Here is a 26,416-nt window from a genome sequence, read left to right as displayed (position 1 = left end):
GAGTGTTGTGAGATTAACTAGTGGGTGGTTAGTAGTTGTTTTTCCCCACTTCGGTTTGCTTGTGTAATGAAATAGAATCAATGCGTCACTCACGATCAAGGTACATGCCGTTCTGTGATGTGTTCGTGTCAGTTATTGGTGTGGGTGCCTGTGTATGGTGTGTATGTGAAAGGGCTTCTTTGGGTTGTACAACTCACCATGGGTTGTAGTCAAAAAGCTTAAAAGCTGAAGCCTTATACTGTGCTTAGTTGCTCAGGTATGTCTGACTCTTTGCAAGGCTATGGACTGTGGCCCGCCAGGCTCCTCTGTCCATGGGGATTCTCCAGGCAAGGATACTGGAGGGGGTTGCCATGCCCTCCTCCAGGGGATCTTCCCAACCCAGGGATCGGAATCAGGTCTCCCGCGTTGCAGGCAGATTCTTTACCGTCTGAGCCACCAGAGAAGGCCATAAGAGGCTTTATAGTAGTAATGTAAAATATATCTGTTTTATAACTTTGACCTGTAATCTGTACATGATCTTAGCCAGAAGGCTGTGAAGCGATCACCTATAATCTGTATATAACAGGAAAACGTACATTTTTTACCCCCTAGTAACATAGAAGTAAGATTACCAAAGAAGAAAAACCTTAATTTTTTTTCAGTAAAAGAACGTGAATAAAAATAAACTTTCTTTTTCAAGAAAAGTATTCCGTCAGAGTGTGTGATATTCTAAAACAAGAATCATATATAAATTTCTAGCCCCATCTGCTGGAATATGTTTTCTGTGACCAGAAGAATGAAACACTACACACACAGTGGTTTTCTTGGCTTTGGTTTGGTTTTTGTTTGTTTAACATTTTAAAATAGAAAGGCTTAAATATAAGTCATAAATCCAAGAACAATTTTAGGTTGGTTTGACACATTTATTTAAGAACAAGTTGTTGATCCCCATCCTAGTACCTGAAGTTCGCTATATATTAATATTTGTATTTGATGCCCAAAAAAGAATGGTTTATTATTTTAAAAAATCCAGAAAAAGACATGTCTGAAAGTGAAAACTTCTGGCAGAGTAAAAACATCTTTAAATGATGGGGGGGTTAACGTGGAGATGACACATACTGTTTCCCTTTACCAAATGGATTTAAATACAGTCTTGAAATCAAAAAGCAAAGGAAATAAAACTCCCCAAAGATAGGTCTAACAGGTCAAATTGGTAAACCTTGTGAATCGTTTATTCATAGAAGATTTGTAACTTAAACCGACTCAGGTCCCAGATGTTTAAGGAGGATACAGAAAGTAGCGTGGCGAGCCATAGAGGTTACGTAATGTTAGCTGAGCCATAGGCTGCGTGACACTGGCTGGAACTTTGAGCCAAACTAAATAGGAGATGGCGAGAGAAGGGAAGGTGACCATCTTCAGCAAATCTGCAAAGATCCTTGGAATGACTAAGTAAAAACAGACTGTGTTTAAAAATTTATAACCTGACTCTTTGGAGCTCAGCACATATTTTCTCATGGAAGTAGTGATTGATTGAGTGCTTTGACTTATGCCATTTTTGAGAATGTAAAACAGTGTAAGTTTTTTTTCTTCTTCTTCTTCTGTTTTTTTAGCACAGATGGGCCTGATCAAAAACAAACGTGGTGGCGAAGCAGGCGCGAGACAGGAGGGAGTGGGAGGGACAGTGTCAACTGAAGAACCTGGCCCCTTCCTCGACCCTGGTCAGTTACTGCCAGGTGCAAAAGATGCTAGAAGTCTGGATGTTGTGTCAAATGGCAACTTATTATTGATAATTTGTTGAGACCTTGAACACACTATGTGGGTGACTCTTAAGTTGGATAGTTCTCCCGGCTGCCAGCATAAGGCTCTGATGCTAGAGACAGCCAGCCAGTGCCATTTCCAGTACAATAATGGGAAGACCCTCCCCTGGACTAGCTGGTGATCTTCTCCTTATCTCCTGTCTCCTCCTTCATGCGTCCTGCTCTTCCCACTGCAGCCTAAACTAAGCACATCAGCTCTAGCGGCCCAAGAAGGAACTCTGACGTCAACTGGCTGCCCTGGGATTTTGTGTAGCACGCTTCTGAAGTTGTCAGGTTTTGCAGAGTAGAGCTTGCCTGCTGTGGCCTTTCCTGAGGCCTCTTACCTGGGGGATTCCTTTCTTTCAGTCACCTTAATCTCATATCCTGCCAGCTCCTCTTAATTCCACAGAGCATTAAAAGAACAGCTAGTGCCCGCCGTTCTAAATCTTGAGCACAGAACCCGTGTCTGTACTCCAGTAAGCAGCTTTCATCTGGCCGTACGAGTGCACGTGTTTTTGTCACAGTGCCTTCTTACCTCTATAATGACTGGGAATCAGGCTCATCAGATATGTGCAACTGGAGGGTCCCACATCCATATATCTCACATTTGGCAACAATTTCAGCTTTTTTTCCCTAACTGAGTGAAAATCAATAAGAACAGTGTTTTGCTTCTGAGTGGATAGTTTACTGATTTTAGGTTTTTCAGGTCCTCCGTGTATTCTTCTGGTGCTTTTTAAACCACACGTTAGAACAGATGGAAGAGGCAAAGCAGGGTGAAGTCATTTCTTGAGAAGGGGCCAGGAGTTAGGTAACAAAAGTAGGAGGAAGGAAGGAATGTATGTGCTACTTTTCTTAAATTGCATACTAGGAATGTAACAGAAAGGGAAAGAAATTAGGAGCCAAGATGAGTAAATCTTAGGAATAAATTTTGATGTAATGACTCATAAAACTCTTTTGACCAACACTGGGCCAAAGCACCATATGTACCAAAGACAGTAGACTCACTAATGTTCTGACAGGTGGATACTAAAATATAAAATTATGAACAAATGAAAATCCAGATGTAAACTACTTGATAGACTTTTTAACCCCCTTGCATTTTGATGCTTTAAGCATATATGTCCCCGGTGGCTCAGACGGTAAAGAATCTGCCTGCGATGTAGAAGCCCCGAGTTCTATCCCTGGGTCAGGAAGATCCCCCGGAGAAGCGAATGGCAACCCACTACAGTATTCTTGCCTGGAGAATCCCATGGAAAGAGGAGCCTGACGGGGCTATAGCCCATGAGGTTGCAAAGAGCTGGACACAATTGAGCAACTAACACAAACGTGTATATCTGTGCTGTAATAACGGCTGTAACAAATGTTGAACATTTGTGCTTGTCATGGTTCTGAACAGTTGACACTCATCAGCTTGTGTAAACTTCACAACAACCTTGTTACTCTGAGTCTTTTGTTGTTGTTTTTTTAATGAATCTAATTCTCTGCCTGACCTCTGAGCACCTCTACCTCTGCCCGTAGCTTTTGAATTTTATTGACCACATTCAACGGTGAGGAATTTATTTTACATTCTATGTAGTGACCCAGCATACCTACATATATATGTGACAGAAAACATCATAAAATAAAAGTCCTGACTATGAATTATGAACTCTAATATTTTCTATTTCATTCTGTTTTTTTTTTTTTTTTAAGCAGGATTGGGCCAACTAAATCAACATCAGGACTCAATGACAGCTTGTGACCTACAGATGGACAAAAGCACCGTGTGCTGGGCCATATGCTTGCCATGCGTGTATTGTACAGACACAACATAAATACCTACATGTACACACAAGTGAGACTCCTAGTGCAGAAGCCAAAGCACTCACCTCCAAACCTGCACTCATTCTCAGATCTGGAGAACTTTCAACCGGAGTGAAGTTAACCAGAGCAAAAACATCTGTAATTCCTTTGTAGATACAGACTAATCTCTGCCTGTTCAAGGCTAGTGGCAGATTACCAAATGACCTCAAATAATAATGCTGCTGGGAGCAAGAGCCATGGAAACTCAAGGTTGGACAGACTTTAAATAGCATTTCATCCTGGCGCCCATAGAATCCCTTAATCCTCTCTCATCTTTTGTTCAGTCTGCGCTTGAAGCACAACCGGTGGGGTTGGTTCCATTTTCATCTAGGCCATTTCATCTTTTTGACTAGCAGGAGAAAGTTCTTGCATAGGTTGAGCTGAAATCTGCCTCCCTGTAATGTCTTGTTCTCCGTCTTTCTCGCATCCCTTGTCCGAATCTTTGAGATGTTTGGAGAAAAGGCTCGCCTGCCAGCTTCGCAGCACAGAGTCCTCCTCCCTGTAGTGTGACAGCCGTGTCAGGCGCCTCTTAGTAACCCATGTCATGCCCCTCTCCCTGGTGCAGGACCTGATGCAATGCACTGCGTTTGCAACCGCAGATGAGTACCATCTTGGAAACCTCTCTCAAGATCTGACGTCCCATGGATACGTCGAAGTGACAAGCTTGCCTCGAGGTACATCTCCTTGAACCAGGGGCCAAGTATGTTAAAATGTATTAGAAAGTAATTTTCCTATGATAACTGTCTGAAATACATGTTTGTTTAGGTTTCATTTTCAATTTAAACAACAGTATCATAAAAGGGGTGTTAAATCTCTTTATGCAGATGACAAAGATAAGATTAAAATCAGTATGGTTCAGTCAGCTTTATTTATAGGATCAGTCTTATTTGGGATGATCAAAGGCCATGCCACTTCATTTCTGTCACATTTAAAAGTTATTAGTATTACAGAAGAACCATAAAATTAATAGAAATATTTTAAACTAACAGAATTAGTTAAAAGATAAACACAATATTTAAAAGGAGAATTAAACTGAGGGTTGTAGGGTAGTGTGAGGAACACTTTGAGAAATACATGAAAAAATAAGTGACTTGGAACACTTTGGAAAATTCATGAATTGACCTCAAAGTAGCAAAAATAGTAGGTGGAAAACCTCGCTGCTACACAGAAAATTTTTGAAAGTCACTGCCTTTAAGAAACAGTTGAAATGTCATGGTGCTCTTTGGCCTTGATGATCTGACCAGACTATTTGGTGGCAGAAAGAAATATAACTGACTTAGAAAAACAGCTGTGTCCAGGGCCCCCGAGATGAAAACTCGCCCTGGGGTCTTCTTGGCTGATTGCAGAGGCTGTCAGCAGTGAGGTCTTGTGCCTCACAGACTTGGCTTCTCACACCATGCCCTGGGTCTTGCCTGTCTCATTTGTGGTGTTCTCCACTGTACGTGTGAACCTTGCCCTCCATCCATCGATGTAGTATCAGTACTCAGGGAAGTGTGAGTGCACCGAAGTTTAGGATTTGGTCTCCACCTGAATCCTCCATTCCTCTATCAGGAACTCTAAAGATTTTAGGATCCTAAGTTTAGGCCAAGAAATTAGACAGCAATTTGCATATTAATTAGTATGTTTATTAATTGATAGATTAATGTGTTGTTTATAATTTATGATAGAATATAGTAAATACTACTAAAATAATATACAAAGTAACTACTTATTGGTGAATATTTATATACGTATATATTTATATTTAAAATGTTAAAATATTTTAATAGCTACTGATGACTGCTGTGGTAGTTCTCATGATTGACTTTGAAATCAGATATGTTTTAAAATGGCAGGTGTCTTTGTCTCTGTGTGTTTTCTATTTTCCACACTGTCTACAATATAATTTAAAATTCAGCGAAATTTTGAGCAGTTTGAGAATATTAAAACTATATTATTAATAAAATTGTAAAGGAAGAGAATATATTAATTGCTCCTCAACTTTTATTTCAAATTATTTATAAAAAGTTTAATTCTTTTTAAATTGAAGTACAGTTGATTTCCAGTGTGTTACTTTCAGCTGTAGAGCAAAGTGATTCCATTTTATATTCTTTTTCTATTATGGTTTATCTTAGGATATTGGACATAGTTCCCTGTGTTATTTGGTGGGACCTTGTTCTTTATTCCTTCTCTATAGAATGGTTTGTGTCTGCTAATCCCAGGCTCCCAATCCATCCCTCCTTCACCCCACTCCCAAATTCTTGAACCATAGTCATACTGAAGCTGAGACTTTAATAATTATCAACTTCTAGTGATTACTGAATCAAAATGGGCAAGAATGAGTTCTAAATAGCTCTAATAATAGTGTCACAGGTTGTTGAATATTTTGTTCAAGTAATTTCCTGTGGTCTTCTCATTTTATCATGTTAAATACTTTCAGAAACCTTAGTAGAAAGTGTGACTGTGTTGCAGAGCACTTCATGGTGTGTGAAGAAATGATCACAAGCACTTTGTTGAAGGTGACCCTGAAACCATGTGTCACCTTGTGACATAGCTTTTTGCTCTTTTATCACAGATGCAGCAAACATTCTGGTGATGGGTGTGGAAAATTCTGCAAAAGAAGGTGATCCTGGTACAATATTCTTCTTCAGGTAAGACAGGAGAGCAACCGCAGTGGGAGGTGGGCTGTGTGGCCAGGTAATGTGGTCCTTAAAGGTGCAGGTATACCTCATCTCTTAGCAGTAAATGTGCTCAGGATTTGTGATTAAAATTTATCCTTTGGCTGTTATTTGAATAAGAGAGTTTGTTAGTTTTAGGCATTTGCTGGTAAATCCTCTTATAAAGTAATGAATTCCCCCCCTCGCCCCAGGGAAGATATCAGGGACCTTTCATTCCTTGTGTTCTAAGTTAACTTTCAGCACTATGTCATCTTTGTATCATCTGTGCAAGTCATTTATACCATGCATGATTCGTGACAGTAAAGGGTGCACTTAACATGTTATCAGAAGAGAGCCTTGGACAAGGCTAAAGCAGGAACCACTGTTGGAAATAATGGAGCTCTGCAGGATGCAGGGATGGAGGGAACCGATGGCCTCCCCCACGTTCTGGCCTGTCTGAGAGCAAGAGGCTGAAGGAGGCTCAGGTTGAGGTCATCAACAGAGGCCCACTCGGGTAACTTGGAGTGTGCTTATCTTTATATATAAATCTGGGTTTTCATTTACTGAGAACATGTAAGCATGGTGTTTCCCATTCAGCTTCAGGGCTCCTTCTCACGTATACATGCTACCTGCCCTGCTGTCTTTTCTTCCTTGCCATTTTCTTCCTTTTCTTTCTTCTCCCTCTGAAACTCTTCAGCTAAAGTTTTAGACCACCTTACGTCTCCAGAGACTTCAGCCTGGGACCCTGCCTCACATACATTCATTCCTTTTCTCTAAAGGTTGTTTTAACACCAAATACTCTGGAGCAGCTGAGTAGGCATGGTGATGATAGTAGAAACCATTTAAAATCATCTCATGTTATCCTCACAACACTTGAAGAGAGTCTTCCCCCCACCGCGCACCCCCCCCCCCATTTTGCAGCTGAGGAAACCAAGGGTCAGAGGGATTGAAGTGAATTACCCACAGTCAAGGGACTGATAAGTGGCAGGACAGAAATACATGGAACATCCATAAAAATACAGACTTCGGTGAAGTTTCTATGGTCTTAGTTCTTACAATTGCTGATAACTGGCAGCCCTGTCTTTGTGTCTATGGGTGATTCATAATTGGGTTCAGCATTTAGTCTGAGTAGAATCACATCCCTTTTGACTCGAGTGAGGAATTTGGATTTCTCAGGTCCTCTAGATCAATGCCATCCAGTAGAAATACAATGCAGGCCACAAGTGCAAGCCACGTACATAATGATACATTGTTTCATAGCCACATCTTTAATTTAAAAAAATAACATGAGTTTAATTTTGAATAGCACTAATAAGAGCATCATATATTACCTAAAATTAATTTTACTGGTGCATTTTATATAATCCAGCATATTGAAACTATTATCATTTCTACATGTAACCAGTCCACAATTGATGAGATTTAGATCCTCCTTTTCTTCCTAAGTCTGTGAAACCTGGCACATGTTTTCCACTTACCGCAGCTCTCAGTTTGGAGCAGGCCTGTTTGAGGTACCTGTTAGTTACACGTGGTCACACAGGGCTTGAGCCCCATACCCTGCAGTTCCTGCGACCTCTCTTCTGCCTGGAGGCGCTTCTCTGAGCTAGTGCTCTGGCTGCTTCAGTACCTTCTCCAGTCAGCGTCCTGAGACCCTACCCTGGCCTTTTGCCACAGCTCACTCACTGCCTGGTCTCACTGCCTGTCTTCTTACCCCACCACCAGTCTGTCTGTCTGCATCTCTGTAGGCAGGATAATTTGACAGTAGGTAATTCTGACCACTACACTACCCTGCTTAAAATTCCACAGGATTTGACCAAATTCCTGATCACAGCAGGAAGTTCCTCCGGGGTTGTCTCTTACCACCTTTGTCTCTACCCGCCCTCATCCACAGCCACTCACACCACTAGCTCTTTTTTCTGCGACATCGCATGCCTGCCTCACACCTTCTCCCGGAGCTGGGATGTTTCCTCTGCTGTATCTCCTCCTCTCATTTTCTCGTTCGGCTTGGTAGTCTTGTACGAACAGTGTCCCTCCAGTGTGCCCCCACGTAGATCCTGCAACTCTTAGAATTCAGATTGCCAAGAAGTTGGCCAAGAAGTTCTTTGGGGTTTTTCCATAAGATGTTACTGATGTATATGTCTGGCTGAGTCCCTTTGCTGTCCACCTGAAACTATCCCAGCATTGTTTGTTAATCGGCTATACCTCAATACAAAATAAAGAATTTAGAATTTTTTTAAAAAATTGAATCAGGTTATGAAACAACCTAGATACGTGAAATTATGTAGTATTACAATAATTGTTACTCTGCAAACCACTTGAGAAATCCATGAATTTTTGAGGGGCAAAGTTTTTTAATCAAAAGTTCAAAAAATAGCTTTTGTTTATCATATCCATCCAGGGGCCATCATGTCAAATCCATAATAAATCATATTTTTTTAATTGGCATTCTAGATACATTCTAGAAGCTACCTAAAGCATGGCTCTGTGTGTGGCCCTGAAGAATGTATTCCACCTTTAACCAAGTTTATTCTTTTAAATCAGGGAAGGAGCTGCTGTGTTCTGGAATGTGAAAGACCAAACTGTAAGTATAAATACAGTGTGAAAGCATTAAAACTTAGTTTTCTGAGAATAAATTGTTAAGTAGCCCTCAATAACCTGAGCCATTGGATGATAAAATGACAGATAATCTTCAGTTTCTTTGCTCAGCATTACATGATGTTGATCCTAACACTGTCATCTTCCAAAATTGTCATTTTGACTACAGGTTACCTACATTTTCCGTTCTCTGGGCACACACACACTGATTTGTGGAGAATCAGAAGAATCCCTGCTACACTGCAGATAGAAGAAGTGTACTTCTCACATGATAGCCTACAAATGAGTAGTGTTCACACAGTTAACTGGAAGCTGGCTGCCTTGAGTTTTATTTTAGATCAAGATCAAGTTTTCTAGAACATTTTCACTCACTGGAATTCATTTCTTTAATATCCCAATCAGGATTTGTTTAATACAGCCTTTTCAGGGGCAGTTTGGTAATACACATCAAAACTTTGTGTTTAACTCAGCAATTTTACATCTAGAAAGTTACCCAAAGAAAATAATCACATTATAGGTGATGAATGATATACAGAAATGTTCAACACATTATTTACAATAGCAAAAATGAGAAATAACCAAAACACATAATAAGAGAAAGCTTGTTATGTAGATCTGTAGAATAAAATCTACTGTCTATCAGGTAGAATCTAGTGCTTAAAAGTCATGTGGGGAAAAAAGCCTGTTCCTGGGGGTTGCCTGGTAGGCTTCCCTGGTGGCTCAGATGGTAAAGAATCCACCTGCAATGTGGTAGACCTGAGTTCTATCCCTGGGTTGGGAAGATCCCCTGGAGGAGGGCATGATAACCCATTCCTGTATTCTTGCCTGAGGAATCCCCATGGACAGAGGAGCCTGGCAGGCTACAGTCTGTGGGATCTCAAAGAGCTGGACAAGACTGAGCAACTAAGCACAGCACAGCACATGATACAGTTAAATTAAAAGAGCAGGTTACAGACTATAACTGATATAATACCAGAGCTGTACTAAAAGTGTGCTTCGTATAATCCCAGCTTTACTAAAAAGAGGTACCCACACACATAGAGGGTGGGAAGAGAGAGACTGAGGAGTGGTTTCCTGGAGAAAGAAATATAGGCCATCAATAGATGTAAGAAAAATGTAACCCAAATTGGCTATTTGAAGTTGCAAAGATGTAAAAGGCTGACAATACTCAGTAATTTTTTAAGAATGCTTTCATAAATCTTTGGATTCTAAAATTGGAAATCCCGCCTGCCACAAGTAAAAAGAGACAGATTCCACATGCTGCAACTATCGATCTTGCGTGCCACAGTGAAGAGTGAACATCCTGCGTGTCACCGTTACAAGCGTGTGTCTTTTGATCTAACAAATCCTGAAGAAGTATTTCCACAGGCCCTGAAGATACTTGCATCAGGCTGGTGCCTGTGACATTGTGTTAGTGGAGAGGAGAAAAAAGTCCCCCATGAATGGACATTTAGAATGGTTAAATCAGTTGTGGTTCCTCCGTTAAGGAGAACAGCATTGAAAATGTTTGTATGTACAGTACCATCCCATTTATATAAAAAGCAAACTAAACATACATATATTTACATGTAGGGGGACGTCTGGAAGGATATGCACCGAGTTTAATCATGATTACCTTCGGGGATTAGGAATGCAGGAGAATAGAGAGATTATCACTTTCTATTACTGTGTTGTTTAGATTTTTACAGGTGTTTTACTTAAACATTTTGTGTGTGTGACAGTTTAAAGAAAACAAGCCGTAATGTTGCCGTGTTTCCTCTGGGCTGTGGGAGATGGGTTGTTTCTGTTTTCCTCTTTAAGGGCCCCTGTGTTTTCCAAATGTAACAACAAATGGATGTATCCTTCCAGTTAGTTTAGCCTCACCATGAGTTTGCTTTTTCCTTAAAACCTGAAGAACAAAACAAACATCATTAAATGTAATTTTTAAAATGTTACAACCATCACTGAGGGGGTCAAGATAATTTGAGGTTAATCTTCCTTTTCTTCTAGATGAAGCATGTGATGCAAGTTCTAGAAAAACATGAAATTCAGCCCTATGAAATTGCGTTGGTTCACTGGGAAAATGAAGAGCTTAACTACACAAAAACAGAGTAAGCACCTTTTTATCAAATTTATGAAACAGGCACTTGAAATAACTAGGGAAAGCAGTAGAGAAGGTCAAGTCTTTATGAATTTGGAGACAAATTTTGAGGAAAAAAGTTATTAATACAAACAGAAAACCAAAGCAATTAATATTAGTGGACAGACAATTTTTTAACTTCTCAGGCTACCCATAAACTAAAACAAGTAGATAGTATAACCCCAAAATAATGTTTCCTAAATAGCCGAAATCAGTAAAAAGTAGTGTGCCTTTGTCAGAATGAACCTGTCAAATTATTCTAGTAGCTTTTTTTTCTTATGTAAATTCTTTTTGCTTTTTTCCTATTGATTTTGAGTATAAAAAGTATTTAGTATAATGAGGGGATGCTCTAAGGGAACCACTCACAGGAATGGAGGTGCCTGTAAGAAGTGGGGGCCTGCTGTACCTGCTCAGGTCAAAGGTATGGGGAGACAGCATCCTGGCTGATTTTCCTGTCCCAGCAAGGGTGCAAAAATGAGGAGAGATGTTAGGGTGGAGAGAGCAGGCAGTGGGAACAGGATTAAAAGGTCTTTATTCTCAAGGAGGTCCCTACCTAGTGGAATGTGAGAGTTGGGGGAAAAGTCTTGGTGCTGAGCAAGGAAGCAACGCAATCAGAGCTTTAGGGAAATTTGGAAGAGACAGCAGCTATAGAAAGAGTAGATGGGCTAAGAGCAAGTGCTAATTGCCAGCGATGAGCTTTCCTGTATCATTTTATCTGACATAGTCACCGGGATTGTGGCAAACCAGCTTTCAGGTGAGATTCAGAGACGCTGGGCACCTGACTCATGAGTGAGGACCCAGGCCCACGGTGGGTGCAGAAGACAGCGATGGTGTGAGCCGGGGACATGACAGATGAGGAGCCAGTAGAATTGTTGCTCATTTTATTCATTATTAAGCCCATGGCCTTGTGGTCACGTTTCCCATCAGTTCCCCTCCCATAGTCTGCCTCCAGACTGCACTGTGACTTACTAGGCATTGTCCCCCACCCACCTGTAGGTGTGCACACACGCACACCCATCTCACAGTCTCTAGAGATTCAAGTGCTTGGCTCTGGATCCTGGAGTCAGATTTGGTTTCATCAAGAGACCATCCTTGCCTCCACCAGTGCGGTGGGTGTGTGAGTCCTTTCTGTGACCCAGCTGCCTACTGTCTCACTCTGTGTGGGCCGAGCTCCTTCATAAAGCATCTCATCAGCTCTGCCCTCTGTCTCATGTCTTCTGTTTTTCCCCCACCTAAGGCTTTTGGAGTGGATTCTGCCTCCTCTCTCCCTCCTCATCCAGCTCTCTTTGTCTTTCTGGTCGCTCATCTCTCGCGAAGGTTTAGCCTGTCCTTTTCCTCTTTGCTTGTGATGCTTATATCCCCAAATTCCCTTCCTTCCCTACTTCCCCAGTCATTCCAGAATTGTCTACATATGCATCTTAATTTTTCATAACTGCCCAGTTTCCCTCCACATCCCTACCGCATTAGCATCATTTTAGATTATACTGTGTATAGTTAGACATTCAGCATTTATTCACTTAGCAAGTTATTGTAACCATTTTCCCTTTTCTACTAAATATCCTTTCAAAACATGCGTGTTTACTTTTGTGCCGAATTCCTATAGATGAACTGTTCTTGCACACTTAGTTTCTTTCCTGATTTCTTACTATTAAACATTTGACCATAAAAAGTTTTCTGTACACAGATCTTTCTTTGCATCTTTCACTATTTCCTTAGGATAAATTTCTAGAAGTGGAATTACTTGGATCATAGGGTATGAGAACATTTGTGAGACTCTTGATACAAGTTGCCAAAATGACCTCTAGAAAGATTATAAGGTGACTTTTTTATAAAAAGTTTTCTGTACACAGATCTTTCTTTGCATCTTTCACTATTTCCTTAGTATAAATTCCTAGAAGTGGAATTACTTGGATCATAGGGTATGAGAACATTTGTGAGACTCTTGATACAAGTTGCCAAAATGACCTCTAGAAAGATTATAAGGTGACTTTTTTAGAAGAGAGAAAGTACTTTTCAAGATTTAGAAAAGGCTTTTTCTTTTTTCCTTAGGGGGCAGTCAAAACTTCACAGAGGGGAAATCCGGTTAAATTCAGAGCTGGATTTAGATGATGTCATTCTAGAGAAATTTGCTTTCTCGAATGCCCTTTGCCTCTCAGGTAAGTTACTGCTACTTAATCAGAGAAGGTATCACATAGTGTTCATTTCATCCAGGAAGTTAAAAGATTTAGTAGACTTTGTCATGTTTTCACAGAGTACTTCAGCAAGACCTTATAATTCCTATTTCTTTTTTTATTCCAAAAGAATATATATATAGAGAGAGAGTATAAAATACAGTATCCATGCTACAGTTATATGTTCCTTATTAGTTGTATTGATAAAGCTTACCTGTCCAAAAATACTTTTATATTATTGTTGTTGCTGTTGTTATCATCACTCCCTTTGTCCTCTCCACTTCTGTCTGAGATTGCTGGTCTTAGGCTGTCTCTAATCCAGGCAGAGAAAGCTCAGTCTTGTGTGACTGGTCACAGGCCTCTTTGTAGAAAAGTACACCCTGGTTTTTCACAATAATGGGACAGAGGGTCACAGTGGCTCTCAGTTTTTCTGTAAAGATCCATACACCTGTATGAAACTGCAGAGGTTCTCCAAGAAAGGTTCCTGCCACCAGTCTATACCAGGCTGCTCGTGCATACCAGCCAGGAGGCTTTGGGACTTCTGAGCTATACCCGCTGCCCGGAGGAGCGGAAGGGAAGGCCAGGAGAGTCTGGTTCCTGCCCCAGCTAAAGAGCCACCCTTCATTCCAGGGCGTAGCTCATCCTCTGGGCTTCTGAGATGCAGTATGAGAAAATCAGAGATTTTACCCAGTGTAGCTTTGATCTGCCATCAGAGCTTGGAAACTGACTCACTTTCTTCTAGCTCTTTCTACGTAGTGCCCTCTTTTGTAATATAATACGTAACTTCTAAAATGTCAGTTTCATATTTTTGGCCATCTGCTTCTTAAACTATTGTTAAATGGCAGTGAAGGTACTATGCAGTTTTGCATTTTGTAGAAATGTGATGATAAATGTTCAATTGTTAATCTTTTTTCTCTAGTGAAACTTGCTATCTGGGAAGCATCACTGGATAAATTTGTTGAATCTATTCAGTCGATTCCAGAGGTAATTATACCAATTTTATGCTTGTTTTCAAGGATTGAGTTCTATTGGGGAAAAATACAAATTTCACACTATAATGATGAATTTAGAAGTACAACAGACCAGTAATGAATGGTAAGAAAGCTACACTGAATTTAAGCAGGAAAAAAAAAATCCAGTTACATATAAAATTATAAAGAAACCTTTTAAAACTTAAAATTCAAATTTTGTGTGTTTATTAGTTGCTCAGTCATGTCCGACTCTTTGTGACTCCATGGACTTGTTGCCCACCAGGCTCCTCTATCTGAGGATTTTTTCAGGCAGGAACCAACCCAGGAATCGAACCTGTGTCTCCTGCATTAGCAGGCAGATTCATCACTGAGCCATCTGGGAAGCCAAAATTCAAAATAGCTTTCATTTATGGTATACTTTTAATGTAACTGAATTGAAATGAAATGTTTCCTGTCAAGGAAATTGTGACCACTTTTCTCGATTAAAGAAACAAATGTTTTGACAAGTTATGAGAAAAGTAGCAGCATGAAAAATGCGTCTATAGTTATACCAGAATTTCAAATTACATATGTTAAAAATCATGCCTGCTGTAATTAACTTTGTTTTTACATGGAGGAATAGTCATACTTGGGAAAAGAGCCCCTGGTTTTTCAGTAAGAGATTAGGAATGTACATCACAGAACATGCTAGTGAGAAGGGACACGTGTGTATGTATGTATGTATTTCTCCCCCTCCCAAATAGGCTTTAAAAGCTGGGAAGAAAGTGAAACTATCTCATGAAGAAGTTATGCAGAAAATGGGTGAACTCTTTGCCCTAAGGTAAAATTTTCTCTGTAAGTGATATACTTCATATATTCATATATTTAACAATCAGCAGAAAATATCCCTGTACAGTAAAGAGCAAGCATTTGTACCTTAATGGGAATTGCAGCTGTTTTTATTTCATTCGTTATAAGCATGAACAACTCTGACCCATTAGAAGCAGCTGGGCTGTGTTAGGACTTTACTGGAAGAAATTCTGCCTGTGCAAGAGAAACCACAATTAATCTATAATAAACCCCCATCGGAGAGCATGGTAGGTGTTCTCTGGAGGTGGAAAGACACATTCTAGAATTTGAACAATGGGAATTCTCAGTACAAGTCTGTCAGTGCATCATAACTCTGAATAGACCTAATTGCTACAGAAAAGTGATGTATCATCTTTCGCTGACTCTGAGACACCATAAGATGCCATAGGAAAGTGAAAATGCTACCAGCTAGCATATGAGACAATGCTTTTTTAATCACAATTTTAATTTTGCACTTCCTGAACTAGCTCTTTTAGACTTACTTAGATGTAGATTTATCACATTTTATGTATTCCCAGGCATACATAAAAAGGAAAACATGAGGGAAGTAAGTTGTCTAAAGCAATGACAGCTGAGTCCCAACTGCCACCTGTAAGACATCATCACTTTTAAAGATGCCTCCGTTTTCAGAGATGTTAAAAATGGGAAGAACAGTGTCTTAAAACTGATGAAATACAATAGTGCATCATTTAAAATTAAGTTAAATTAAAAAGCCTTCAGTTTATTCTTGTAGTTTCCCTAGGATTTATGGAGTGAAACATCCTGAATTTTGGTGTTTTTCTCACCAGGCAGCATTCTCGGTGCTTCAGCTGTTCCGTGTGTGGGATGAGTGACTGGGGTTTGTCAGTAGTGTCCCTACGGGTTGCTGTTCCACGTTTTCCTTAGATATTAAAACTTGGCCTGGTGAGGAGAAGGGGGCCAGCGTTCCATCACCCATGCCTTTCTCACAGCTCAGGGACCCTAACTCAGGACACCAACAAAAATAAAAACCCCTATGTCAGGAGCATCCTGCAGCCCATCTAAAGCCTCGAGCTCGCTAAGAAGTGGGATACAGAGACTTCTCTCTCCTCTGCTCTTAATGATGCGAGCAGAATTCCATATAGTGAGTTACTATATCAAAACTCAGAAATTAGGACTAAATATGTTTAGGTTTGTGAATAGTTTCTATAGGGCCTTACTGTTCTTATCCTAAGTTTTCTTCTTTTCACAGTAAGAGTGCTTATGTGTTATTCAAAGGAATATGGTGAGTCTATGAAAAGATATAGTAGAAATGTGGCAGGTTATATCGGGTGAGAAATAAGTCATAAATTACAGATGTGGTACGATCCCACTCGTAGACAAACAGCATAAATATTCATATGCATCTTGATGTGTATACATACTACCAGACATGTAGGTGTGTGTGCACATGTGTGTGCAAAGAAGCAGATCCTGAAGGACAACAGCAGACTGTTGGCAGGGCCTAAAGGAGTTGAGTTGTGGTGTTAGGGTAAAGGGCCTAACAGTGTTTTCTGAGTTCTTCTCCAGGGTTTTTCTTTTTTATAGTGAAAAACTATTTATGTGTTACTTCTACAATGTAAATTTTCTTTTAAAAACAAGCTCAGGCTTCATTTGTAAAAGGGTAGAAATAGAGAATTTGCTTATCCAGTGTTTGATCAAACACTGGAAGGATACTGAGGAAACCAGTAGTCATGTGAATACCTATCCACACACACCCATGCGTGCATGTGTAACAAACTTGAATGAGAAAAGAAGCTTCAGATTTTTTTACATTGGGTTTTCTTTTATCTGCTTCATAACTGTCAGTGTAAATATTGAATTAATTTGGGTGCAGATTTTGAAATTTTTTTGTTTACATGTTTCTCAGAAGTATTAAAAGAATCAGCATTCAAAACTGTTTTTATAAAACACCATACAAATAAACATATTTACAAAACAGAAATAAATTCACAGACATAGAAAACAAACTTGTGGTTACCAGTGGGGATGGGGGAGATAAATTAGGAGTTTGGGATTAACATATGCACGCTGCTGTATATAAAATAGGTAAACAACAAGCTCCTACTGTGTAGCATAGGAACTGTACTCAATATCTTGTAATAACCTATCATGGAAAAGAACTGAAAGAGAATATATAGAGAGAGAGACAGATATACGTATCTGTGTGTGTATAACTGAATCGCTTTGCTGTACTCTTGAAACTAACAACATTGTAAATTAACTACAATCAATGAATAAATATCTCCAAAAAAGAAAGAAAATAGAGACCATGATTTTTTAATTCAAGATACAAATTAAAAGTTATGATTTTCCTTTTTTTAAGACACCGTATAAACTTGAGTTCAGACTTCTTGATCACTCCTGATTTCTACTGGGACAGAGAAAATCTGGAAGAACTTTATGATAAAACTTGTCGGTTCCTCAGCATTACTCGTAGAGTTAAGGTATGTATTTTGCACTTCTACTGAGAGAGGAAGACACGACGTCACCTCTAAGTTGTATGACAGTGTGAAGAGAATTTTTTAATTAAGTAAACTGCTTTGGAGAAATGTCTCTTGACTTCTGGACAGATCTCTAGATTTCCCGCTCTCGTTCTGTGTACAGTTTTCAGCTTTCACGTCAAAGGATATTCTGAATTTTACTCCAGAGGCTCAGTAAGATTGGTGAGAGTCTGGAGGCCTAGTAGTCCAGTAGATTTCTCATCAAGTTTCAAGCAAGAGTTCGTAAGGTCCAGAACTTCACTGGCAACAGTGAGAATAAGAATGAAACTTTTAAAAGAATCCTTTAAGACAGATGAAGTGGTCGGTATGGGGAGGCCAGGGAGAGAGAAGAGTAAGGATGACTGGTGTTTGCTGTGGGCAACAGGTAGAAAGATGGCAGACACAGAAAGGTTGGGGGGAGGAGGAGGAGCCACGTTTGAGATATGTGGAGAGCACAGTAGCAAGAGAACAGCCAGTTAGACCTGTCACAAGAGCGTTTAGAAGCATGGGAGCAAAGTTGAGGAGAGAGGCAGCTGATGGAATGATGGACGTGGGTGGAGGTGGTCATGACGGAGGTGAGCCCCACGGCGGGAGAGGGTAGAAAACACACCGGATGTTGGTATCGTGTGCGTGCATGGTCCTGCGACATTTGATCACGTGTAGATCCAGGTGACCACAAGGTCTGGGTACAGGTCTGTCCTGTGACCACAGAGATCTGCCTTGCCTCCTTATAGTAACACCACCATCTCTCCCCCACCGTCCCTAACCCTGGGCAGTGACTAATCTATTCCCCAGCTCTGTAATTTTGTCATTTTGGGATTGTTATATAAATAGAACTGTACCGTGTGTCTTTTAAAATGGGCTTTTTTCAATGAGTATAACACCCTTGAGATCCCTCCAAGTCATTGTCTGTATCAACCCCTGCCTTCCTATGAGCTACCTAGACATTTGGAGGGGGTTCCATTTTGATTCATCTGTATCATTTTTTAGTATGTCTCTCTGCATAGGTATTTGGTGGTTGCTCTAGGTAATCCATTATGCATACCTTTATCACAAGCCACTCTTTTCGACATTTTGCCAGATTAAATCCTGTAAGGAAACTGTACATGTATATCCCTCTACTCTCCACTCTGAGAACTTCATCAATGTTTTAGTTTTTGCTTCGACCATCAGCATAATTCAGAAGACTCAAGAGGAGAAGGAAATTCTCTCATATTTACCCATATTTTATTCTTTCCTTTGTTCTTTTTTTTTCTTCAATGATGTTCTAAGATTTCTTTTTCTGTTGTTTGCTTTCTATTCCAAGAACATTCTTTAGCCATTCTTGCAGGGTAAGTCTGCAAATATCTAGACTTCCCCTTCATTCCTGAAGGATCTTTTTTCCCTGGTTGAAGGATTCCAAGTGACAATTCTTTTAACACCTAAAAATTACTGTCCCACTTTCTTCTGGCCTTCATGGTTTGAGAAATCTGCTGTATCTCTGATAATCTCAGATTTTTAGTTATACTCCAGTGAGTCTTTGAGGCTCTCTTCTCTTTTTTTCTAATCTTTTCAGCAAATGGTGCTAGAACAATGGGATAGCCGTATGTTAAAAAAAAAATGAGCCCTAGTCTTGTCTTTACACCATTTCTAAATGAATTAGAGTCCTTTAAATATAAAAGGTAAAATTATAAAAGCTCAGAAAGAAAATATAGGGGAAAAAGGCCTCATGACCTTGGGGAAGGCAAAGATCTGTTAGGACCAAAAAAAAAAAAAAAAAAAATCATGAACCTTACAGAAAGAATTTGATAAGTTGAACTTCATCAAAACTAAAACTACTGGTCTTTGAAAGACACTCTTTAGAATATGAAAGGGCAGGGACTTCCCTGGTGGTCCAGTGGCTAAGACTCCATGCTGCCCATGCAGGGGGTCTGGGTTGGATCCCTGGTCAAGGAACTCGATTCCACATGCTACAACTAGAGTCTGCATGCTGCAGCTGAAAATCCCTCTTGCCTCAGTGAAGACTGATAATCCCGCATGCCCCAGCTAAGTCCGGGTGCAGCCATATAAATAAACATTTTTTTAATTAAAAAGTAAAATAATATGAAAAGGTAGATCACAAATATATTGAGAATATTTCCTCCCACAGGTTGGAAGGAAATATTCTCCATATATAACCTGACAAAAGACTTGTCCAGAATTCTTTTCGCTTGAAAAGACAACTCGGGTTTTTAAATGGGCAAAAAGATTTGAACTGACATCTCACAAAATATGTGAGTGTTCAAATGAACGTGAGAAGATGCTCAATGTTATTGTCCGTCAGGGAAGTGCAGATGAAACGTACAGTGCGCTGTCACCATACGTGCGGTAGAGTGACTAAAATTAAAAGGACTGCCAACCCCACGTCAGGAGGGATGTGGAGCAAATGGAAGTTTCATACGTGACTTGTGACAATGTACATTGGTACAACCGCTCTCCAGAACAGCCTGGCATTTCCTCAGAAATTTAACTGTGTTAACTGTATGATCCAGTGATTCGATCCTGAGTATTTATTCACAAGAAATGAAAACATATATGCTCACATTGATTTGTACCTGCATCTTCATAGCAGCTTTAGTCATAATAGCCAAAAACTGAAAACAATGAAATGGCCACTAATAGGTGAATGGATAAAGAAACTGCGGGATAGCCATGCAGTGGAATACCACTCAGCAGTAAAAAGCAATTACCGATGCATGCAACAGCATGGATGAATATCAGGATCATTATGCTGAGTGAGAAAAATCTAGACACAACAGAATACATGCTACTATATTTATAGGAAATTCTAGAAGGACCAACCTGTAGTTACAGAAAATAGATTAGTGGTTCCCTGGAGCCGTAGATTTCAAAGGGGCACAGGGGTTTGGGGTGATGGGAATGTCACTTCAGTACTTCCGTGGTTATATATCTGTCAGAAGTCTTCAAACTGTATATGCTTAGAATGGAGACAAGGGCACTTTATTGTATGTAAATTATGCCTCAAGGAAAATTTGGAAATAAAGCCTCTTTTGAGAAGTCTTTAATGACAAAAGCATCAACTTTGCTGAGCAGTGGTACTTACTGGGGACGAATTTGAAAGTGCTCAAGAGTTACAGCTCTTAGATGTCTCCCCTTGTCCTCTTGGAATGAAGATGTTTGGTGGAACCCTGACTGTTGGGATGAAGTGTACAGATTATTGCCACCAAGCAAATGTAGACCTTTTCTGATAAGCAGCCTGTAGTGCTGAGTTGGGTCAGTAACAGTTGCTGAGCAATAACGAAGATAAACCAGCTGCGTGGCTAGTGTGAACTCAGACATCCTACTCCCAGCCCTTCATTCTGTTTCCTTTCTCAAATCTTGGCATCCTTTGATATTGATGCCTGCAGTGTCCTTTGCATGTCCCTCGTGGGCAGGAGTACAGGAAAAGAGCCTAGGATCACAGTCACTAACAATGAAGGTGGTTTGAGCAGGAAGCATCCTGCGTGTGGGGCTCAGAGGAGGAGAAGCAGAAAGACAGGAATGTCTTTTAGGAACTTGGGATGAACACTACATTCAACATGAAAGTCACAGCTGAAGATGAGAAATGTCAACACAGGATCAATCAATCATGAATGTAGATGTGAAGTGATGAATCAGCTAGCTGGAAGAAGATCACAGAGCCAAGTAGGAAGGGGAACCCTGGGGAAAGTGCCTCTGCGTCTTCACCAAGCAGCCGGAGTGGATATCCTAAGAGGGCACCAGGGCTCACCAGGGACGGTGCTCCTCTGAGTGGCTAGGCTTCCTCCATGCCCACTGTAGGGAAGCCAGCTCTGCAGTCCAGGAGCAGGTGGGCAGGGTCCCCTAAGTCCCACTACTGGAAGAGTCCTGGAACATGTCCATTCTGTGGTATTTTTAAGAAAAAAAAATTTATGTGAGCTCTATGCAGCTATAATGCTGATTTCTGAATCCTTAACCAAGTACCCAGGAGAATGTATGCATTGCACTTAATCAGTGCTATAAACAAGTGGAAAATAATTCGGGTAGTGTCCTGAAGAATAAAAATAAAAATATGTTTAAATTTGGCACCACCTGCCTCTCTGCTTCTGCAGTACTTTGTTCGCATTCCTTGGGGGCTTCCCTGGTGGCTCAGACAGTAAATAATCTGCCTGCAATGAGGGAGACCCAGGTTCGATCCCTGGGTCGGGAAGATCCCCTGGAGAAGGGAATAGCAACCCACTCCAGTGTTCTTGCCTGGAGAATCCCGTGGACAAAAGAGCCTGGAGGGGTACAGTCATTGGGGTTGCAGAGTTGGACATGACTGAGCGACTAACACACTTTCTTGGGGGCAGCAGTTCACACACCAGGTCATATAGGTTTGGTTCCTGGTAAGAACCCCCTTCCCACCTTCCCAGTGTAGTTTCTCGAGGCAAGGAGAGAGCACATCCTAGTGTGTCTGCCTCTTCTTACAAGGATGTTAATTTAAACTCCATCTAAACTTAATCACGTCCCTTGGACTGCAAGGAGATCCAACCAGTCCATTCTAAAGGAGATCAGTCCTGGGTGTTCTTTGGAAGGAATGATGCTAAAGCTGAAACTCCAGTACTTTGGCCATCTCATGCGAAGAGTTGACTCATTGGAAAAGATTCTGATGCTGGGAGGGATTGGGGGCAAGAGGAGAAGGGGACGACAGAGGATGAGATGGCTGGATGGCATCACCGACTCAATGGACGTGAGTTTGAGTGAACTCCGGGAGTTGGTGATGGACAGGGAGGCCTGGCGTGCTGCGATTCATGGGGTCGCTGAAAGTTGGACACGACTGAGCGACTGAACTGAACTGAAACTTAATCACCACCCCCAAAGACCTCATCTCTGGATACCATCACATTGGAGGTTAGGGCTTCAGCATGAATTTGAGGGCACAAACCATTCTACCCATATTACCAGTGGTCCCCGGAAGTCCACTTTAATTTTTCTTTAGAAGCTAAAGGACTTGCCTAGAGGTCCAGTGGTTAAGACTGAGCTTCCTCTGCAGGGGGCACAGGTTTGATTCCTGGTCGGGGAGCTAAGATCCTACATGTTGCAGGGCAGGTAAGCCCACACAGTACAGCAACTGTGGAGTTGAGCCTGTGTTCTGGCAACAAGAGAAGGCTATGTGCACGCTGAAACTGAAACAAGTCTGAGCGCTGCCACAAAGACCTAGTGTGGTCAAAATGAAAACAGTTAATGCTACTTTCAAAAAAACTGTAGTTTGAGAAATGCTAAATTTAAGACCCAAGAAGGAAACCAATAAGATGGTGTTTTATAGACAGAAATTCGGGCAGTGCAGTTTAAAAGGGAAGCATTGTGTTTACAAATAGGTTTTGAAATGTTTGCCAAAATTTTGGTGATATCTTTAATAAAGATGTTTGTCTCTAACATCCAAAGAAATAAATAACAGTAAAGCAAGAAATTCGGGCAGAGGAGAAATTGGGATTAACCATTTATATTTGAGACTTATCAAAAAAGTTTTTCTTAAATCAGTCTTTCTTAAAATGTGGGATACATACACTTGTATAAGAGATGAACTTAGGTAACATATGGACCCTGAAATAACATGTAAGCATGGAAGCAAGTAACACTTGTGTCCCATGTTGAAGAGAAACACTCTAGTTTGGCTTTCATGGCTCTTGACTGGCCCTCTGATGTGTAAGCTCACACTTCCCAAGCATCAGGCCCAACTTTGTGCAGCCAACACCATTTCACATCATGCAGATTTTCCGTTTTTTTGGCAATGATAGTTTCCTTCTGAAATAAACAGAATTTCTAAGTCTTTGACTTGAATGCAGTTGGCTAATGTGTATCACAGAAGCAGTGATGATGGGATGGAAACGACCCAAGTCCAGGAGACATCTGGGCACGATCATGCAGAGTGCAGAGCTGGAAGGCAGGAGGGACAAGATCAGGACTCTGGGAACTGTCATCCACATTCAAGGGGAGGTCCGAGAAGTCTCAGAAAAGAAGGATGTCGGAGGCAGAATTTGGTCCCTAGAGGAGAAAAGCCAAAAGGAAGCATGTTTCCAGGTGTTGTCAAACACTTGAGTTAATTGAGGTCTTGTAATCTAACCAAGAAAGGGTGTTGAAGTTACTCATGAGACATGTGAAAGTTTCAGGGGAGTTGAGGTAATATCTACAACTTCTAAGGGCTAAATTGGGTGCTGAGGAAGTGGAGGAAGAAAATGTCTTTAGTCAGAGTTGAAGGAAAATAGAAGAGGGTTGGGTCAGCATTTTGAAAAGAGAAGCAAGCTTAAGGCTGAGCATATTTATAGACCAAGATCAGGCCGCCAGTAACAATAGGAAGAGGAAGGAGGCGGCACCGTTCTAAACATTTATACAAAGTGGCAACTGCGGGGTGCCCAGGGAGTCTGGAGGAGTGGGCAAGCGTGTTACCAGTGTGGCTCCAGGTGTTCCCTGTCAGTGCTGTCGCGTCCTCTTCTTTGTGACCCCATGGACTGTAGCTCACCAGGCTTCTTTCCATGGAATTTTGCAGGCAAGAATACTGGAGTGGGTTGCCATTTCCTACTCTGGGGTTCGCTCTCACGGTTTAATGTTCTTTGCAAAATCGTGGTAAATATGGTGCACTAGCACATTTCAGTCAACCCAGACATGGATCTGTGATTTGTCTCGAATTTCCACCGACCATACCTGCACTCTCGGCATACGTACCTCAGAAATTATCAAGTGGAATCCAAAAACTATTTTTTAAAATTTGTCTTCCAGGCTCTGTAATTTCCAAAGGAAAGTGAGATAGATTAAGGAAGTATACCTTGTCATCGGTCACATTGAAGGCTTTAATCCAAGAGTCTGTTTTCTATGACCCTCAACCAGCCTGTAGGATATCAGAAGGCAGAACCTAGAGCGTCTGCAGTTAAGCGTTAAGAGCAGTGCCATCTAGCGGTGATGTGTAGCAGGTCAAGTTTTGCGTTCGGGAATTTTTGACAGTGGGACTTAGTTTTCATATTGTAGATGGTAATCATTGTTTTTGCCATCTTCAGGCCATACTAAAAGAATCCTATTTCAAGTTTTCTTTTATTAACTGCTTAAAATTTACCAAGGGCAGTGATGAAAAACTAGGACTCAAAAACTTTTAGATCTTCCATCAAAAATCTTCCAAATATAAGAGGAGCTTTGGTATGCCAACTATTTTTTGCAGTCACATCTGTGCATTACAAAATTTTTTGTCCCGGTGGATTCACAGAAAGGAGACAGGTAGCACTGGCAGGTTGCCTTTGGAGAGAGCTGAGGAGCCAGAATTGAAGGGATGATTTCTCACCGCATACCTATTTGAAACTCGGAAATTTGAAGCAGGCAACTGTTATCTTCAGTGAGTTCGTTTAAATACACAGGGTACTTGCTGAGATTTTTACTGTTGCAGGTCATGAATGAAAAGCTTCAGCACTGCATGGAGCTAACAGATCTGATGCGGAATCACCTGACGGAGAAGAGGGCACTCCGCCTGGAATGGATGATAGTCATCCTTATTACCATAGAGGTAAGTTAAAACTTTCTTGAAAGCAACTTGACAGAAGATAACAGGAAAGAACATGACTTTGTCCTAAATACTTAAGTCTGTTTGCAGATGAGGCAAGTTGCAAGTGACTGTGGTAATATTTTAAAAATGCATTAAAGTATTATTTTTGGAAAAGTTCCACATTTTATCTGGCTGTGCTGCGTGGCCTGTGGGACCTTAGTTCCCTGCCCAGGGACTGAAAACGGGCCACGGCAGTGAAAGTACCAAATTGTAACCACTGGATCGCCAGGAAATGCCCTCATTCTGAGATGGCACGTAAGAGTTCTCACTGTAAATGTGTAACCTACAGCCCACAGCAGGTGCTTGTGCCTCAGAGGTGCAGCTTGCCCAGTGGGGGAGACAGAGTTGTTCTTATTCCAGGAGCATTTTTCATTAATCACAATCAGAAAAGTCATCTTAAGTCTGTACCAACCAGTGATTTGTCGTAATACTTCTTTTTATTTGTAAGGTACTGTTTGAACTGGGACGAGTATTTTTTCTGATTAAGTGATGACCAAAGGAAAAGTATCGTTGCAAGAGATACTCGAGTTCTACAATCAAACATTAAGTATTCACCTGCTGAGATATCTTTTAATAGGTTATTTTTTTTTTTAAATCAAGGAATTGTTACAATGATCTCAGTTTCTAGTATTGCTGCTTGAATAAAAACTATGAAGAACCCAGCATCTGGGTCTATAACACTGATAATTTGAAAGGATTTTCATTTTATGTATTTTAAAGAGCTTTGGATAATCTTGGTAAATTTGGGCATTGCTCCTAACCTACCCCAAGGAGTCCCAATCTTGGCCCTAAGAAAACATAACAAAAACTCCAGTTCGGAAATACAGAAGATAGGCTTTAATGGCAGAAATTAACTTTCCATCCTGTTTTTATGTGGCATAATGAGTCTGCTCACTGGCACTTTCCTTTTATTAATCCATACTTTCCATCCTTTCACTACCAAGTTAGTCAAAATATCCTTCCCACAGAGGAACTTTTTCTCACTCTTTAGGGGAATTTAAAATACCAGGTACAAAGATTTTAATATTTATATGCTATCTTGAACTGATAAAGTCCTTTTTATCTTCAGCTTATGTTTATGCATATTCCCGCCTGCCCTACTACCCTCTCCATCACATGAATTTAATGTTTTTTTTCATGTTATATACATATCCAGAGTATTACTATTCTAAATTGGGACACTGTCACTTTACTGCCAACTGCTACACAGTATGCAAGAGAATACACATGTATCTGACCCTCACTGATGAGTAATGTATTTGCTGGAATAGTGTAGAGTTGCCTATCCTGGTATGTCTCAGGGCACTGCAGGTATCAGTCTTGAGTACCACTAAGTGCCTATGCCAGGGGTACCCAAGGACTTTCCAAGCAACATGGGCATAGACAGTTCAAGAACTGCTTTCTAGATCAAGTTCCACACACAAGTACATAT

At 40.7% G+C, this 26,416-nt stretch overlaps 1 protein-coding gene across 10 annotated transcripts in view; it reads left to right on the top strand.

The window, feature by feature from the left end:
* Positions 1–25,671, top strand: part of RMND1 (required for meiotic nuclear division 1 homolog) — a 34,561-nt gene extending 8,890 nt beyond the window's left edge. For 6 of the 10 annotated variants that reach the window (XM_019967600.2, XM_070796383.1, XM_019967599.2 and 3 more), the window contains 10 exons: positions 4,183–4,291; positions 6,172–6,247; positions 8,795–8,834; positions 10,838–10,938; positions 13,017–13,123; positions 14,058–14,122; positions 14,853–14,929; positions 17,282–17,402; positions 24,829–24,945; positions 25,433–25,671. In XM_019967600.2, coding sequence (XP_019823159.2) covers positions 4,183–4,291; positions 6,172–6,247; positions 8,795–8,834; positions 10,838–10,938; positions 13,017–13,123; positions 14,058–14,122; positions 14,853–14,929; positions 17,282–17,402; positions 24,829–24,945; positions 25,433–25,474 — 855 coding nt within the window. In that variant the 3' untranslated portion in view covers positions 25,475–25,671. Of the gene's footprint in view, positions 1–3,470; positions 3,828–4,182; positions 4,292–6,171; positions 6,248–8,794; positions 8,835–10,837; positions 10,939–13,016; positions 13,124–14,057; positions 14,123–14,852; positions 14,944–16,168; positions 16,202–17,281; positions 17,405–24,828; positions 24,946–25,432 lie in introns of those variants that run through there. The other 4 variants (XM_019967604.2, XR_011568532.1, XM_070796385.1 and 1 more) reach the window with 4 other exon arrangements.
* The last annotated feature ends 745 nt before the right edge of the window (positions 25,672–26,416 follow it).

The sequence above is a fragment of the Bos indicus genome, chromosome 9, assembly GCF_029378745.1.
Source record: "Bos indicus isolate NIAB-ARS_2022 breed Sahiwal x Tharparkar chromosome 9, NIAB-ARS_B.indTharparkar_mat_pri_1.0, whole genome shotgun sequence".
Lineage (NCBI taxonomy): Eukaryota > Metazoa > Chordata > Mammalia > Artiodactyla > Bovidae > Bos > Bos indicus.
Note: the sequence above shows the minus strand (reverse complement) of the source record. Positions and strands in the feature narration are given on the sequence as shown.